Source organism: Narcine bancroftii, chromosome 1 (genome assembly GCF_036971445.1).
Source record: "Narcine bancroftii isolate sNarBan1 chromosome 1, sNarBan1.hap1, whole genome shotgun sequence".
Classification (NCBI taxonomy): domain Eukaryota; kingdom Metazoa; phylum Chordata; class Chondrichthyes; order Torpediniformes; family Narcinidae; genus Narcine; species Narcine bancroftii.
This window is the reverse complement of record NC_091469.1, coordinates 425326898-425344714: the sequence shown is the minus strand read 5'-3', so window position 1 is coordinate 425344714 and position 17817 is coordinate 425326898. Positions and strand designations below refer to the sequence as shown.

Here is a 17817-nt window from a genome sequence, read left to right as displayed (position 1 = left end):
TGTTGAGGAACTTGCGGGGGCATCTGAGGCGCCAAAGCCCTTTCCTACTCAATGATCCATCCTAGTCACTATGGATATAGCGGAAATATCCGAAGACGGTGTAATTGGAGTTTAGGGCCCTAATGAGGGACAGCATGGACGTGTCCGGGCAGAGAGTGGCAAATGGGAAATGAGAGTACTCGTCAACGACAGTAAGGAAGTACATGTTCCCATTTGTGGAGGGGAGAGGTCCCTTCAAATCGACACTGAGTTGTTCAAAGGGCTGTGATGCCTTTATCAGGTGCACTTTGCTGGGGTGGTAGAAGTGCGGTTTTCACTCAGCGCAGACCTGGCAGCACCTGGTCATTTCCCTGATGTACTCAATTGTGCAAGGTAAATTGCGGGCCTTGACAAAATGAGCCATTCAAGTTATGCCTGGATGGCAGAGCTCATTGTTCAGTGACTGCAACTGGCCGGTGTGTGCAGAGGCACAGCTTCCTCTGGACAGGGCATCTGGAGGCTCATTGAGGGAACCAGGTCAGTAGACTATAATCGTAGTTGTAGGTGGTGAGTTTGATCCTCCACCAAGCGATTTTATCATTTTTTTAAATTTTACCACATTTTGTATTGTTAATTATAAATGCCACCAATCTGTGAGGAGTGTGAATTTCCTGCCCACCAGGAAATGCCTCCAATGCCTGATGGCCTCCACAATGGCTTGGGCCTCTTTCTCCACTGATGGATTTGGAGGCTCATGGCCTTGTAAGATCTTGGAAAAAAATGAAACCAGCCTACCCGTCTGATTAAGGATTGCAGCCAGGGCTACGTCTGAGGTGTCTTATTCCTCCTGGAAAGGTAAATTCTTGACCACCGCATGCATGGTGGCCTTCAAATTGTGGCTTCTGACAGTTTCAGTTTCAGCTGTTGGTGGGAAGGAAGTGGTGTTTAAGAGGGAACGAACCTTGTCTGCATATTGAGGGACTCACTGGGTGTAATATGAGAAGAAGCCCAGGCACCTCCTTAAAGCTTTTATGGTCCTTGGGATTGGGAATTCTAATAGGGGGTGCAGGATCGGGGTCGGGGCCAATGATGCCATTCTCCACCACATAGCCCAAGATGGCAGGACGTTTAGCTCTGAACACACATTTACTGGTGTTGTAAGTGAGATTCTGAGCCTCAGCTGCGTGGAGGAAATTCTGGAGTTTGGCGTCATGTTCTTCCAGAGAGTGGCCACAAATGGTAACGTTGTTGAGGTAGGGGAAGGTTGCCTTCAACTTAAGTTCATCCACCATTCGATTTATCTGTCTCTGGAAGAGACCCCATTTGTGATACAAAAAGGAACCCTACAGAACTGATAGAGTCTCCCGTTTGCATCAAAAGTGGTGTAGGGACAGTCCTTGGAATAGATTGGCAACTGGTGGTAATCAGCTTTAAGGTCAATGGTTTAATAACTGTGCAAATTTCATTCACCATGTCCAAAATATGAGGGTGGGGGTATGTGTCTAGGAGTATAAAATGATTAATGGTTTGGCTATAGTCAATTACTAGCCTGGACTTTTCATCCTCCATTCCAACAACCACCTGTGCTCTCCATAGGTTAGTACTGTGCTCGATAATGTTCTCATCTAGCAGTCGCTGTGTCTCAGCCTTGATGAATGCCTGGTCCCCTGCGCTGTAACACCTGCTTTTTGAAGCAATTGGTCTGGAATCGGTGCTCAGATTGGGGAACAGAGGAGGTGGATCTATATTCAGTGTGGAGAGGCAGCAAGATGCATCAGAGTTTTGAGACCTTCCGTTCTGAACCATAATGTAAGGGAGAGGACCAGAATACTCCAAGGTCACATTTTTAAAGTGACACAAGAAGTCAAGACCCAACAGAACTGGAGCACATAAATTCTCAAGTACATACATTCTGAACTTACTGAACTCCCCCTCCTCCAAAGATAAATGAACTATCCCATGTTCTTGAATATTTACAGACTGCGCACGGGATGCTAAAAGAAATACGTTAATTAGAGGGATACACTTGAAGATTGAGCTTTTCGACTGTCTCTGCATCTATAAAGCTCTCAGTCAAGCCAGAGTCAATTAAACACTTCAGTTTATGCCCATTAACCCACACCTTAATTGTGGAATTGTTCAATTGTTATGGTATCTCTTTGTCCAACACCATCGCTGCCAGGACTCTTGAGACGCCATCGTTCCCCTCGCTAGAGTTGCTCACCCTTTCAGATCCTCATGCAGGCAAGATGGTGGAGAACCCGAGGCATGGCAAAATGGTGGCCCTCCTCCTCCTGTTGTAGATGGCACCGATTTTAAAAACTGTAAAGATGGTGGAGACCACACGGTGCAGCAAGATGGCCGCCCTCCCTCCTCATCTGATGAAGATAATGCCAATTTCAAAACGTGGCAGGATGGTTGCTGGGGTTTCCCACATCATTGCTCTTGCCGCGCAGTCCCGCAGGAAGGCCATGGCATACAACACTGGCACCAAGAGGCCGTGGGTTTTGGGTTTCAGTTGGCCTATCGGGGGTTGTACATGCATTGGACCTCTCAGTGCTCCCGCTTGCCTTGCAGACCTTCACCCAGTGCTCCTTCTTACCACAAGCAGAGCAGCAGGAGTTTTTTTGCAGGACATTGAGTTCTTGGGTGCTGCTGCTAACTGCAGAAGAAACATCCCTTAGCACTGGAGGCCACTGCCATCAGGGCTGATGCAGCGTGTGGAGGCACTCCGGGAACCAGATCCTCCTGAGGGTGCTGCCACTGACTTCCAACTTATCAAATCCCATTTAGGCCATCTCCAGTGATTGGCCAGCTGTACATTGTCAGACAGTGCCATGCTGCCTTTTTCCAGCAATCTCTGCCTTATGTTCTTGGACTTCACTCCAGCAACAAGAGCTTCCCAGATTTGCTCTTCTTCCCATTCTCAGACTGTGCTGCCCTCGAACCCATAGTTCCTCGTGAGTGCTCATAGGACGAGGGCAAAATCTTCAATGGACTCACCAGGCTGCAGCCTCTGTTTCAAGAGCTGATGCCTCACTAGAACAACATTCTGGGGCCTCATGTAGCGAGCCTTCAGCCTTTCAACTGCTGACACATAGGTTGTACATTCCCTGATGATCGGGAATCCTTTAGGTCTGACACGAGAGAGGAGCGCCGACCTCTTGAGCTCATCCATTGAGTAGACCATTTGTGTGGCCATCAGGTACATTTGGAAGCACTCCAGCCAGTACATGAACTTTTCCAGGATCTCTGGGGACAGAGGGTTGATTAAAGCTTCAACAGAGCTTCCTTCCTTTTCTTTACTGAATAAAATTGTAGCGCGACTGAGAGCACTCAAGACCAGAGAGTACAACGTGCTTTTATTCAGTAAGAATAACTCACAATGGTATTTGGACTGAACTGGGGTTTTGGTGGGGATCCAGGATTTATATTGGGATATGTGGGGGTGGAGTCAGGGAAGGAGCCAGTCCTTAGAATATCACACCAGTAGTGAATTCTCAGTTCATTACGCAGACATCATAGGCAAAAGGGCCTGTCCTGTGTTGTACTGCTCTGTGTTGTATATTCTACTCGGATTTCCATGTTGCTGCAAAGAGAAGTAGGATCTGATGGGAATGTTGGGAGAATAAAATGGGAGGATTGTAGAGTCAACATCAACACAATGGACCAAAGGGCCTCTGTCTGGGACTCTGAAAGGAAAAGAATTAATAAATCATAGAGATTGAATTTATGTAAGAACTAAATATATCATGTTAGAATTGAAATGCAATACACAAAAGTGCTGGAGAAATTCAGCAGGTCATGCAGTATTTATAGAAAGTAACAGGTAACCATCAAAGAAATGAAAGATATAAAAGGAGAGGCATTGCTCCTTTACCTAATCATCTGAATCAGGTGGTCAACATACTTTTAGAACCAAAGAAACATGGAGGAAGAAGCTCATTGGAGCAAAAGAGGTCAGGTGACTTGAGGAGCAGCAGCTATAGTTAAAATTTAAAGGGGGGGGGGGGTGAGGCAGCAGTGAGGAGCTGATTGGAGGAGGAAGAAGCAGCTGCCTTTCATTATATAAGTGAGTATCTATGTAGCAGAGTAGCTATTGGGGGAGCTGGTTGAGTGGTAAGCCTTTGTCTTAATAGCTAAGAGATAGTAAGAGTTGAGGCAAGAAAGAGCTATCCTATTTGAGGGGGGTGGGGGGGAGAGAAAAAGGATTAAGCAGGTGGGCAGGTTTTAAATATATATTTTGTTCCTCTAGTCATAACCAGTGGGAATGGCAGCCAAGGTGGGGGGAATGCTCCTTGCAGAATGTGGGTTGTATCCCTGATGATGTCATCTGTGAGAAGTACATCCAGTTCCTGACAAGCTGAATTAAGGAATTGGAAGAACTCTGGATCATTTTGGAGGCAGTGGGTGGGGTGGGTGATAGGCAGGGGTTACAGGGAGACTATCATACCTAAGAGGAGGATAGATGTGTGATGGGCAGTGTAGGGCACTCCTGAGGCTGTATCCCTCAATATCAAATATATACTTTTGGATACTGTTTGGGGTGATGACCTTCTAGGGACAAATGATGGTGATCAAGTCTCTGGCATGGAATCTGGTTGTGTGGCTAAGAAGGGAAGGGAGGAGAAGAGGGGAGGGGATTCCATAGTTGGAGGTCAAGTATCCTGGATGGTATGTTGCCTCCCTGGTGCCTGGGACTGAGGTGTCTCTGATCAAGTTCATGGCCTTCTCAGGAGGGAAGGTGAGCAGCCAGATATTGTGATCCCTATAGGAACCAATGATGTGGGTTGGAAAGGTGAGGAGGTCCTGCAAGGAGAGTTTAGAGAATTAGGTGCCAGGCTGATGGACAGGACTTCCAGGGTTGTGATCTCAGGATTCCTACCCATGTGCTAATGAGGTTAGAAATGTGAGGATAATGCAGCTTAACACATGGCTAAAGAAATGGTGCAGGAGGGAGGGTTTCTGGATCATTGGGCTCCCTTCCAGGGAAGGTGGGACCTGTTCCAACAGGACAGTTTGCATCTGAACTGAAGGGGGAACTAATATCCTTATGGGAATGTTTGCTATTTCTACTCTGGTGCATTTAAGCTAGATTTCCAGGGGGGGTGGGAAGAAGAGTGCCAGAGAAGATAGTGGAGGGAAAAGATTGTGAAAATTGCATGCACCATTAGGTGTCAACATGTTGTAAGCCCAAAGGACTCAAAAAACCAGCGGCAACAGAAATTTACCAAGACAATGGCTACTCAAACAAAGTTGGTTTTATTTTCAAACCTGAATTAGATCAATATTTAACTTATCACTATTAAGTTACTTAAATTGACCCCCTCCTAATTCTAAGTGCATGTGTGTGTGGATTCAAAATGTATTTTCATTGTCCAGACATTTACTGTTCACTGGGTATCAGCAGTTTTCAGTACTATGCACAGAGTTAAACAGTCATAACATTCAACAGGCTCTGCTACCTTAAGTTGTTACCAGTCCAGAAGGTCTTTGGTAGGTATGGAAAGATGCTTGTTAGACAGGCAAACTGAGTTCCTTCAATCAGCAACCAAAGTGTCTTTCCAAAGAAATGTGCCTTCTCCCAGGTTACCCCAAAGTTCTTCTTTCTCCTTTTTAAGGGAAAAACACTACAACCAGCCACTACAGATTTCTAATACGCTGAACTCAAAAGGTGTCTTGAAATGAGGTCTTTAGCAGGCTTTTCACTTTGCAGCCTTTCACTGGTGTGTGTGTGTATGTCTGTCTCCATGGTTGGAGACAAGTGGCTGATGAGTAAATTGTAATTTGATTTTTTTTGGGGGGGAGACCTGTATAAAAAGGAGTGTAGGGCAAAGAATTAAGCCAATTTAAAGTTGATTTGTGAGAGTTAGTAATTGGGTAATTGAATATTGGCAGGGACTAATTAAAAAGAGGGGTGGCCAGCATGGAGAAGCCCAGTGAGGCATAGTGTAGGAATGGAACTTTGAGGCTTTGGTGAGTTGAAGGAGTGCTCCTAGTGAGGGAAGTTTATTTTAATTATGCTAATTTAATAGCTGGTTATGGAGGCAGTTGGGGTAGCCTTGTGCTCTGATTGCAGGATGTGGGAGGTCAGGGACAGCACAAATTTTTCTGATCATTACATTTGAAAAAGGTGCATCCAGATGCAACTCCTGGAAGACCATGTTAGGGAACTGGAGTTACAGCTGGATGAGCTTCGGATCATTAAAGAGGCAGAGGTAATTATAGATGAGTTACAGGGAGACAGTCACATCAAACAGACAGGTGTCATGATAATGAATATGTATGAGATGTACCGGAAGTCACGTGGTATGAGAGGGAGATAAGAGCACAAGCAGGAGAACAAAGGAAACTGGAAAATAAAGACACTGAGAAGTTTACCTGATAAAACTTGTGTTTGATGTTTTATTAACTTCACATTTCGGGCCACAAATGTGACATTGGCGACGAGGATGGGATAAGCTTGAAGAAAATTAAAGACTAAAGAAGATTACAGAGGATTACAGAGGACTTCAAGGTGATAAGAATTTTCTCTTTGACTCAGTACTTTTGGGGCTGGAATATTTCCTCATGGCTGGTGCAGACGGTGACTTTCTAACGCATAGTGGAATTGCTCATTTTGACCCAACGGGTGATGCAAGCACTGTAAGTGTGAAGTGGAAGGCAAGGCTGGAAGAATTTGAATCCTACGCCGACAGTCGTGGCCTATTTCTAGATACCGGTACAGTTGAACAAAAAGCGCAGAGAAGGGCGTTACTTCTTTTCACTGCTGGACCCGCAGTTCGGGAAACGTTTAAGACACTTTTGAATACTGGAAGTAAGGATGAGTACCGGAAAGCAGTAGATGCATTAAATGCAAACTATGTAGTGACACCGAATGCTACATTTCAACGCCATTGGTTTCGGAGAACGAGACAAGAAGATGGCCAGACAATTGCTCAGTACGTGACGAGACTACGCCAGCTAGCTGTTGGATGCAATTACATGCCAGCTGATTTGGACAACCAATTATTGGATCAAGTCGTACAGCACTGCAGATCAGATAAACTCAGAAGACGTCTACTGGAAAGAGGGAGTGAGTTGGAACTCACCGATGCTTTAATCATTGCTGCTGCATTAGAGGCTGTTGAAGGGCAATTTCATACCATGACCCTGAAAGACAACTCAAGCCAGCAAATTAAGAGGCTCTCACATCGCCATAACCAGCCAAGATATACGTCGACACAGGACGTGGAGTGTTACAGATGTGGAAACCGAGGTCACTTTGGAAAAGACCCATATTGCCCGGCCAAAGGCAAACTTTGCAGAAAGTGTGGAGGTAAGGACCACTTTGCAAAGAAGTGCAAAAGCAAGTCCAATGCAGACCAGAAGAGGAAGAGTACAACTTCCAAAGGCAAAGCCTGGGGGAAAGGAAAGTATCCTGGAAAGAAAGACACCATTCGCCAGATAGACCGTGACGATGGTGATACCCAGGAGGAACAGAGTTGTTACCAATTTACGTTGAATGAAGTACATCATGAGAAGGTCCCAGTGATCATTGATGGAGTGACAGTGCAGGTCATTGTAGACTCAGGAAGTGACAGTAATGTGATTGATCGACATTTATGGGAGAAGTTGAAAAGGAAAAAGATCATCTGTACCTCAAAGAAGTGTTCCAAGAAACTGTATCCATACACAGCAACCAAGCCATTGCAGACCATTGGATGTTTTACTGCAACTGTTGAAGCTGGAGATAAGTACACCGAAGCAGAGTTTATGGTCATAGAAGAGAAGGGAGAACCATTGCTGAGTAGAAGTAGCGCAAGATCTGGCAATACTTCATATTGGAGCTTGTGTCAATTCAATTCAGTCATATGAGGATATGAAGCAAGAATTCCCCGCAGTCTTCCAAGGAGTAGGAAAGCTGAAAGGTCGACAATTGAAGCTAGCGGTAGATGAAACGGTCAAACCCAAGGCACAACCAATGCGCCGAACTCTGTTTGGACATCGTGGGAAAGTCGAAGCCAAAATTAAAGAATTGATCGAACAAGACATTATTGAACCGGTGGAACATTCGACACAATGGGTCAGTCCCGTAGTGATTGTGCCCAAACCAAAGGGTGACATAAGACTATGTGTTGACATGAGAATGGCCAATGAAGCTATAATTAGAGAATGACACCCTATACCAACAATGGAGGAAAAACTTCAAGAACTAACTACCAGCAAGGTATTCTCAAATATTGATCTGAAATGGGGCTATCATCAATTAGAGCTGGATCCAGGTTCCCGAGATGTAACAACATTTGTGACTCACTGTGGATTGTATCGTTACAAGAGACTATCATTTGGAATTAATGCAGCTTCGGAGATCTACCAGTATGAAATCCATCGAGTGATTCAAGGCATTCCTGGAGTTGCCAACATTTCTGACGACATCATAGTCCATGCACCAACGAAGGAAGAGCATGACAAACGGTTGAGGCGTGTACTATCTAGACTACAGGAGGCAGGCCTTACCGTGAATGGAAACAAGTGCCAGTTCGATGTGTCAGAAATGGACTTCATGGGACACAGACTTACACGGGAAGGACTAAACCCTGCAGAGGCCAAGGTGAAAGCTATTGCAGAGGCACGTGCACCTCAGAACGCAACAGAGGTGAGGAGTTTCCTGGGATTGGTCAATTTTTGTGCAAAGTTCATTCCTAATTTTGCTACAGTGGCAGAACCACTAAGGAAACTAACCAAGAAAGGTGTACCATTTCATTTTGGATCTGAGCAGAAGAAAGCGTTCACAGCGCTGAAGCAAAGCCTGACAGATGCAAAAACTCTTAGATATTACGATCCGGCGGCATCAACCAAAGTCATAGCGGATGCCAGCCCGGTTGGTTTAGGAGCTGTGTTGGTCCAAATGCATGATGGAGGACCAAGAATCATTGCCTATACCAGCAGATCGTTATCAGATGTGGAAAGAAGATACTCTCAGACAGAGAAAGAGGCACTCGGACTTGTATGGGCCTGTGAGAAGTTCCATGCATATTTATACGGCATTGAATTTGAACTCATCACAGATCATAAGCCATTAGAGGTGATCTATGCACCTAGATCCAAACCATGTGCCAGAATAGAGAGATGGGTACTCAGACTACAACCCTACAAATATAAAGTAATCCACATTGCAGGGAAAACAAACATTGCAGATCCGCTGTCCAGATTGGTGAAGGATGGTGGTCCACAATCCAAGTCAGAATTGGGAACAGAAACAGAGAGCTTTGTACGCTTCGTAGCTATTCAGTCGACACCGAAAGCTGTGACTACGAAAGAAGTCGAGAGAGAATCCGAACGTGATCCAGAACTCAGGGAAGTAAGAGAATGCATACAGAGTGGACAATGGGACAAGTGTGCTCACAAGGCTTACATTCCCATTAGAGACGAACTTTGTTGCATCGGACAGTGTGTATTAAAAGGTTGCAGATTGGTGATACCACAAAGATTGAGACCGAAGATCGTATCCTTAGCGCATGAAGGACACCTAGGCATTGTTGGTACCAAGCAAAACCTCAGGACCAAGGTATGGTGGCCAGGTTGTGATAAAGACGCAGAGAAATTTGTTAAAACTTGTCACGGATGTCAAATCACAAGTAGGAGTAATCCGCCAGAACCGATCCGGAGTACGCAACTCCCGACAGGACCATGGATCGAAGTAGCTGTTGATTTTCTTGGACCTTTACCGACGGGTGAATCAATTATGGTAGTGATAGATTACTACAGCAGATACTATGAGTACGTGGTGATGAATTTTAAGCCAGGAAATAAAAGTGTTAATTTTATCCCCAACAAATGACAATCCTCTTAGAGCAAAATTTTCTGGACCATACGAAGTTAAGTCAAAACTGAATGATGTTAACTATGTGATAAATACTCCAGATCATAGGAATGAAACTCAAGTTTGTCATATTAATAAATGGAAACCTTGCTATGAGGAAAAATAGTAGTGGAGAACAGTTTGAATCAGAGGTGTTAGCTGTTGACAGAGTTGAGAGATTTAGGATCTTTCAAATAAGATTGGTTTTAAAATGTGTTTATGTATGTAATCCACTAATCTTATCAAATTCTCTCGATATTTATCCATTACACTATGGCGCATATTTATGATGGGTGGCACTGTGGTACCAGTTGCCCTGCCTCCAGATCCGGAGGCACCATGAGGCACTTTCAGGTGGACCAGTTAACGTTGCAGCATCCTTTTAGGACTGCCACCTGAAAGGAGTGTTCACAGTTTTAAATCCGCTCCTGTCGCCAGCATTGGAGAGACCACCTGAAAGGGCAACAGGACTTCAAGCTTCAGTTCTCTTACCTCTCTCTATCTCGAGTTTTAACTCCTCTATTCAAAGTGCCTTTCTCTCAGCTTATTCCAACTCGTATTCCTTATTTCTTTGAGCTTTCTCTAACTTGTATTTACATTTTTCTCTCTCTTCCTCCAGCTCCAGTTGTTTCAATTGCAATTGCATTTCAACAGATTTATCCTCAGGAAAATTTTCTCTTCATATTTTCCCTCACTTCTATAATATTTCATTATAATTCTTTGTATTTCTATTTCCTCATAAAGTTTTGACTTCAGCAAGCTTTAATTCCCTAGCAATAACTATCAGTTCCTTTTTTTTCTCTGAAGCTCTGGAAGTAATGGTTGTTCCAAAAATTCATGAATATCCATTGCTGCTGTTTTTCTGTTTTTCCCCACTCAAGCTTTAAATGAGCTTGGGAAAAAAAATTATTAATAAATCACGAACACTCCAAACATTTATGGTCCCAAAACTCCAAATATTTTAGTTCCCAGACTCCAAATACAGTATTTCAAATCGCAACGGATCATTTGTTATGAGCTCTAAGGACTCAAAACCCAGGAGAAAGGGAAATTCACCAAGACAATGGCTACTTCAACAAAATTGATTTTATTTTCTTAACACAGAATAAGATCAATATTTAATTTGTCATTTAAGTTACTTAACCCTCTCCTAATTCTAAGTGTGTGTGTGTTCATGATGGTTCTTTTTCATTGTCCTGTTGTTTATTGTTCACTTCTCCAAGTTCACTGGATATCAGCAGTTTAAACAATCATTACACTCAACAGGCTCTGGTGGCTTAACTTAAGTTGTTACCAGTCAGGAAGGTCTTTGGTGGGACAGAAAGATGTTCTTTGTTCGTTGGACACGCAAGCTGATTTCTTTCAATCAGCAACCGAAATGCCTTTCCAAAGAAAAGTGCTTTCTTCCAGGTTACCCCAGAGTCTTTTCTCCTATTTTAGGAGAAACACAACAATCAGATACTACAGGGATTTTGAATAGGCTGAACTCAGAACTCAAACCCATTCTTGAAATGGGGTCTTTAGCAGGCTTTTCACTTTGCCAGCCTTTCAATGACTGCAACAGCTTCTCTTCTGTCTCTGTCTCTGTCTCTGTCTCTCACCTTTTTGTTTCATTTTCAATTCCTGTCTCTGATTCCACGATGTTTGCTTGTGAAAAGTGACCCAAACTACCTAATCTTATTCCCCCTTTTAAAACATTTATTTTATTAACTTATTCTGTTTCAGTGCAAGTGGTGGAAATTTTCTAAAATGCATCTATTTCAATGCAATGGGTATTGTAGGAAAGGCAGATGAGCTTAGAGCATGGATTGGCACATCAAATTATGGCATTGTGGCTGTTAATGAAACTTGGTTGCAGGAGGGGCAGGACAGGCAGCTCAATGTTCTGGGCTTCTGTTGCTTTAGATGTGGAACGGCCATTGCTCGCCAGAGAAAATATTACAGCTGTGCTTAGGCAGGACAGACCAGATGGCTCCACCTCATACTGAGGTGGAGCTGAGGACCAGGAAAGGTATTACCACACTCAATAGTCAACAAGAATTGGGGGAGCAAATAAAGAGATAGAAGAAAGCTGCATGAAGCAAAAGATTGTGATAGTAGGGGATTTTAATTTTCTACATATTGACTGGGACTCCCATACTGTAAAAGGGCTGGATGGCTTGGAGTTTGTCAAATGTATTCAGGAAAGTTTTCTAAATCAATATATAGAGGTACCAACTAGAGAGAATGCAATACTGTATCTCCTTTTAGGGTACAAGACAGGACAGGTGACCGAAGAATGTGTAGGGAAACATTTAGGATCCAGTGATCATAATTCCATTAGTTTCCCTGTATTTCAGTTCCTGAAGTCCAGGCAATATTCTAGTAAATCTTCTCAGCACTCTGTCTATCTTATTGATGTCTTTCCTGTAGTTAGGTGACCCAAACTGCATACAGTACTCTAAATTTGGCCTCCTCAATGTCTTATACAACTTTAATATAACATCCCAACCCCTATACACAATACTTTGATCTATGAATGCCAATATGCCAAAAGCTCTCTTTACAACCCAATCCACCTGTGACATCACTTTCGGGGAATTATGTATCTGTATTCCCAGGTCCCACTATCTTATCACTCTCCTCAGTTCCCTACCATTCACCATGTATAGCCTTTCTTGGTCTGTCCTTCCAAAATGCAACACCTCACACTTATCTGTATTAAATTCTGTCTGCCATTTTTCAACCCATCTTTTTCAGATGGTCCAGATCCCTCTGCAAGCTTTGAAAACCTTCTCGCTGTCCACAATGCCTCTAGCCTTAGTGTTATCTGCAAACATGCTGATCCAATTTACCATATTTTCATCTTTTCATATTTACCTACTACTGACATCAGCACACTGTCCTATCATTTCCAAGGTTACTTTTTGAGCCTTTTTTATACAACGGAGCAACACGAGCTACCTCCAGCACCTCACCCATGGCTAAGGACATTTTAAATATTTCTACTGAAGCTTGTGTAATTTCTACATTAGCCTCCCTCAAGGTTTGAGGAAATATCTTGTCAGGTCCTGGGGATTTATCCACCCTTATTTGCTTTAAGACAGCAAACACTTTTTTCTCTTTCTCTTCCATGACCTTGGAGCTTGTTTTTATTACTTTCCTAAACTCTGTGCTAGTTTCATGATTGAATACTGTTGAAGTTGGGTGGGGGGGGGGGGGAAGCATAAGAGATTCTTTTTTCAAAAAAAAAACATATGAGAGGTAAAAGGTTAATGATGGAATGAATTGGTTTCCTTAAGAATCAATGTAGTCATCAAAAGTGGAACCATAGGAGACAGGTAAGCTTCTAAATAAATATTTCTCACCTGCCTTTACAGTGGAGAAAGAAGTGCATGCTGAGAAATTCAAGGAGGTAAATAGTGATGTCTTGAAGAGAATCCTTTTTACAAACAAGTCTTGAAATGCATAAAAGGTAGATAAATCCCAAGGTTCTGACCAAGTGTAACCGAGGATATTGTGGGACGCTAGGGAGGAAATTGCAGTGGTGCTGGGAGAAATAGATATCACCATTTGACAGAGGCGAGTTGCTGGAAGTCTGGAAAGTGTCTAATATGCATTTATTTCAAAAAGGCTACAAGGATGAGAGTGGGAACTAGAGACCATTGAGATTAACAGCAGCCATGGATAAATTACTGGAGGGGATTTTGAGAGACATGATCTGCATGTATTTGTTAGAGCAAGATGTCTTCTGCATTGGAAATCATGTATCACAAATTTGAGTTTTCTGAAGAAGTGACCAAGAAATGGATAAGGGCAGGTTAGAAGACACTGTCAACAAGGAATTTAGCAAGGCCTTTGACAAAATACCACATGAAAGGCTGGTCCAAAATGTGGGGAAAGGTAGTGGTTACAAAAGCTTACACAGGTCTGGAGAGTGTAATAGAAGGGGAAAATACCTTATACTTAACTTTGTATAATTTCCTTAAAGTGACAACACAACAAGATTGGGTGGTGCAGAAGATATTTGGCATGCTTGCCTTCATAAGTCAGGGCATTGAGAACAGGAATTGTAATGTCTTGTGGCAGTTGTTACATTTTGAGTATTGTGTGCTGTTCTGGTCCAAAGAGAGATATCCCTAAACTGGAAAAGGTGCAAAAGGATTCACTGGGATGGATCGGTGAGGACATTTTCCCCGGTGTGTCAGAGATTATAGTTTGTTCTTATTCAGGTACTTCAATAATCATAGGGTAGTCTAAAACTAGAGGGTACAGGTTTAAGGTCAGTGGGGAAAGATTTACAAGGGATTTGAGATAGACTGTTTTTCCCCCCAAAGAGTGTTGTGCATGTGAAACAGAGGAAGCTGTAGAGGCAGGTATAATTATGATTTAAAAAAAAAACACATTTGGACAGATACATGAGGAAGGTTTAGAGGGATAAGGGCCAAATGCAACAGAATGGGATGAGCTCAAATGAACAACTTGGTCAGGTGGGCATGTTTCCATGCTAGATAGTTTATGACTATTATAAAGCTCAATATTTCTGGAGTGCTACAGCACATTGGACAACTCCCTCCCCGAGGAAATACTTTCTTAATTCATTTTACTCTTCATTTCTGTGAGGGGCGCTGGACAAAGTGGACAGTAGGCAAAGTTAAAGAATTTCATGTATGTTACATTGTAAATGTAGTATTTTGCGACAATAATGGAACCTTTACCTTTATCATGAATCAACAACTCAGAAGAGGCAATATTTCACCCATCAGCTCTCTTCATCACACAAACCATTCTCTAGCATTTATTGTCCGGTCCAATTTGCTCTTAAACTTGTGAGGCCATTTCAAAGGGGAGTTGAGAATCCACTTCTTTGATACAAGTTTGGATAAGATCAACTGATTTATTTTACTGAAGAGAATAATTTGGGTTTTAAATGTAATCTGATAGGGTTATAAGCCACTATTATTTATACTAGCTTTAATTCCAGAATTATTTAATTAAGTTTTAGTTCCCCACAGACTGGATGAGATTTGAACTCCTGCATGCCTGTGGATAATTAGCTTTAACTAATGGATCACTAGTCCAGGAAATTAATCGTTGTGCGTCCACACTCCTGACTTGCACCTTTTGATAAATAATATATTTAAACTCTCAGATAGAATGACTAATGATTGTTATTTTTTTTCCCAGTGTTGTATATATAATTATTTTTATTGTTTCCAGGTATCCTTCTTCTTATTCATTATCTTTGTGGTCTACACCATGCTGCCCTTTCGTATGCGCGATGCAGTGGTGGCCAGTGTGTTGACATCATCGTCCCATACCATTGTGCTGAGCATCTGCCTATCAACCACATTTGTCATTAAAGAACATTTGGTTTGGCAGGTGAGTACTCAGTAAGATTGCTGTAGAGGTTAGAGCATTAGCAATGTAAAAGCATTCCCAAGGGGATTTTTGTTTTTATTTTGACATACAAAACCAAAAATGAAATTGACAGCAATATGTAAAACAGTATTTGTGAATAATGTCTGTTTGGAAAACCCATGTTGCTCTTCAATGCTTTGAAAGAAACCATTTGTGTTTCATGATAATTTTCTTTTAAATCAGCTTTTTCTCAGCCTAGATGTATCAATTATAAATGTCAATTTAGATCTGTGATACAAATAGCACCAAGTAGATTATAAATTATAACTTTCTATAGAAAAACTGTTTTAATTCCGAGATCAGGTTTTTCAAAAGAATGAATGATGAGCACTTATTCATAACAAATTTCAATCATACTTACCTTGTTAGAATTTACATTATGAATTGCTTAAGGCTTATTAAAAAAATCTAAATGGCACAAGGCAATTGGAACTGAAGGCTGACTGACCTGACCTAACTTTAATTATCTTTCCTGGTAACTCACAAGGGGCACTGCCAAAATAATACTAATATATAGTAAAGAGATTTGTCAGTGGACTGGTAAAACTCAATTGCTTCCATTATCATCCTTCAAAACTAAATGAGCTTTTAGTATTGTAGAAATTGTCACTATATTAGATATTGCAATGTGTAGAAGAGTCAAATGGTATTGTTTTTTTTCCTGTAATTCTCAGACATGTGAGTCTCTGGCAGAATGCTTTTCTAATGATGTAGATAAATTAATAATGGCTGTCTCTAAGCAGTTTACATTTGAATAACTTTGTTAATTTGATCTGTAAAATTGATAAAATGTTACCAATCCCTGGAAGTACCAAATGGTCAATTGAAATTGATTTAGCTGATTAATGTATATTTGATGAATGCCTTTGTCTCGGTCTGTGACATTCTGGAGTCATAGCTGCTAAATAGACCTCTTATTTTAAAAAGAGTCACCAATAACTTGCTGTCACAACATATTGTATTGATTTTTTTATTGTGCTGGATTTTTGGTATTAGTGAAGATTTATAGCACAGAATTTATTGTGTGCATTGGTTTTTATTGGCTTGAAAATGGCAATGCTCCTTCCAGAATAACTGTGTAACTTGTACTAATAGAGATCAACTGATTCATGCTCCTTGGTGTAAACTTGCAATATTTTATGCAACATTGTATTTCCTTTCAATAAAAAGAATATCAGCTAATTACAATGAGAAGAAAGCAGAGAAGATTACTGGATTAGATGGATGCTTGCTATCCACCACAGGATGTGGATTTCTATAATGCAGAAGTGGTTGGAATGTTGAGAGCTGATTTTATCAAAGAAAAATATGGAAACAATCTATTGTAGAAAGTCTGTCCTGATATTTAATGTCCCAAGCCACTCTCGCCTTCAACCTTGCAACATCTGTAGTTTTCAAACTTTAAATTTACTTGTTTGGTGAGGAGAAGTTATTTTGCAGTGGAAAAAGCCCTGGAATCTCAATATAGAAATTGTGGTGATATATAATTACACCACTAGGTCACCAGGGGTCATCCCGGTGACCTTGTATATAAAGCAGTCCAGAGCTACAGTGATAGTTGATGGTGATCATCATGGTGTATGGGGCATGTCTGCTCGCCAACATGTGCTGTATGTCTTTCTTCACATTTGGTGCTGAAAATGCACCCAATAACACTTGAAAACCTGCAGTCTTTGCAGCCCCTATGCTTGAATTGGCTATTGCATTCTGTGAAGGAAAAAAAAACTAGATGAATTCTTCTGGTCTTGGAACTTTGTAGTCTATTAGTGTTCAGAAACTATGAAATGTGGCAAATCATCCATACTCCAGCCCAGACAGTAAATTTTCCAGACCCTGTCTTTATTATACACCAAGATAATTACAGAGAAAGACCTTGGGGGATTCACTCAAAGAATATCACCAGGGAGATGAATTCATCCAGCAACAGCTAATGAGCAGACTATATTCAATTGTTTCCAAGACACTAGTCACTTCAAATCAGTGGAAAAAAAGTAAACTACCCTGCTGCTTTATCGCTCTCTTTGATTAATGATGATGTTCACTCACTCAGATTTCTGATGCCCCATATCCATCTTGGGTATTTTGTTTTTGTTGCCTGCATAATCGTTTCATTCTAATTTCTTTGATCAGTTTTATTTTGCCTATGATTGTTTATGCAACCTCATCTGATTTATTTCTCATAATATCTTAAATTTCATATTATTTCATGTGCCATTAACTTAGTATTCCCATTTCTCCTGCATTTTTTAATGACCTCGTGCTGCCACACATACCCATGCTCATTGTTTTTAACTTTTTTCCCCCATGAGACCCATGTAAAACAAGGATTCTGTCTAGATTTTACTTTCTCCAAACAAACCAATCTCATAAGAATTAATAGGAGCTCAGTTATAAGTAGAGCAGCTAAATGGACAATTGGACAGGCAAACTAAGGAAGCCCATAAATTCTAGGGAGTGAAACAAGAAAGTCTGCAGATACTGTAATTGTAGTCAAAACACAGAAACTCACAATTTCGCAGCATCCACAGGAGGTAATTGTATATTACTGATGTTGAGGAAGACAGAAATATCAAGGGAGCAATCACTGTGCTGGG

At 41.6% G+C, this 17817-nt stretch overlaps 1 protein-coding gene across 6 annotated transcripts in view; it reads left to right on the top strand.

The window, feature by feature from the left end:
• The window catches only part of LOC138751634 (adenylate cyclase type 2-like), a 650763-nt gene that overhangs the window by 322619 nt on the left and 310327 nt on the right, over positions 1–17817 (top strand). For all 6 annotated transcript variants that reach the window (XR_011350095.1, XM_069914176.1, XM_069914177.1 and 3 more), the window contains exon 4: positions 15023–15184. Coding sequence is in view for 5 of the 6 variants with exons in the window: in XM_069914176.1 (XP_069770277.1) it covers positions 15023–15184 (162 nt within the window). In the remaining variant the exon portion in view is untranslated. The remainder of the gene's footprint in view (positions 1–15022; positions 15185–17817) is intronic.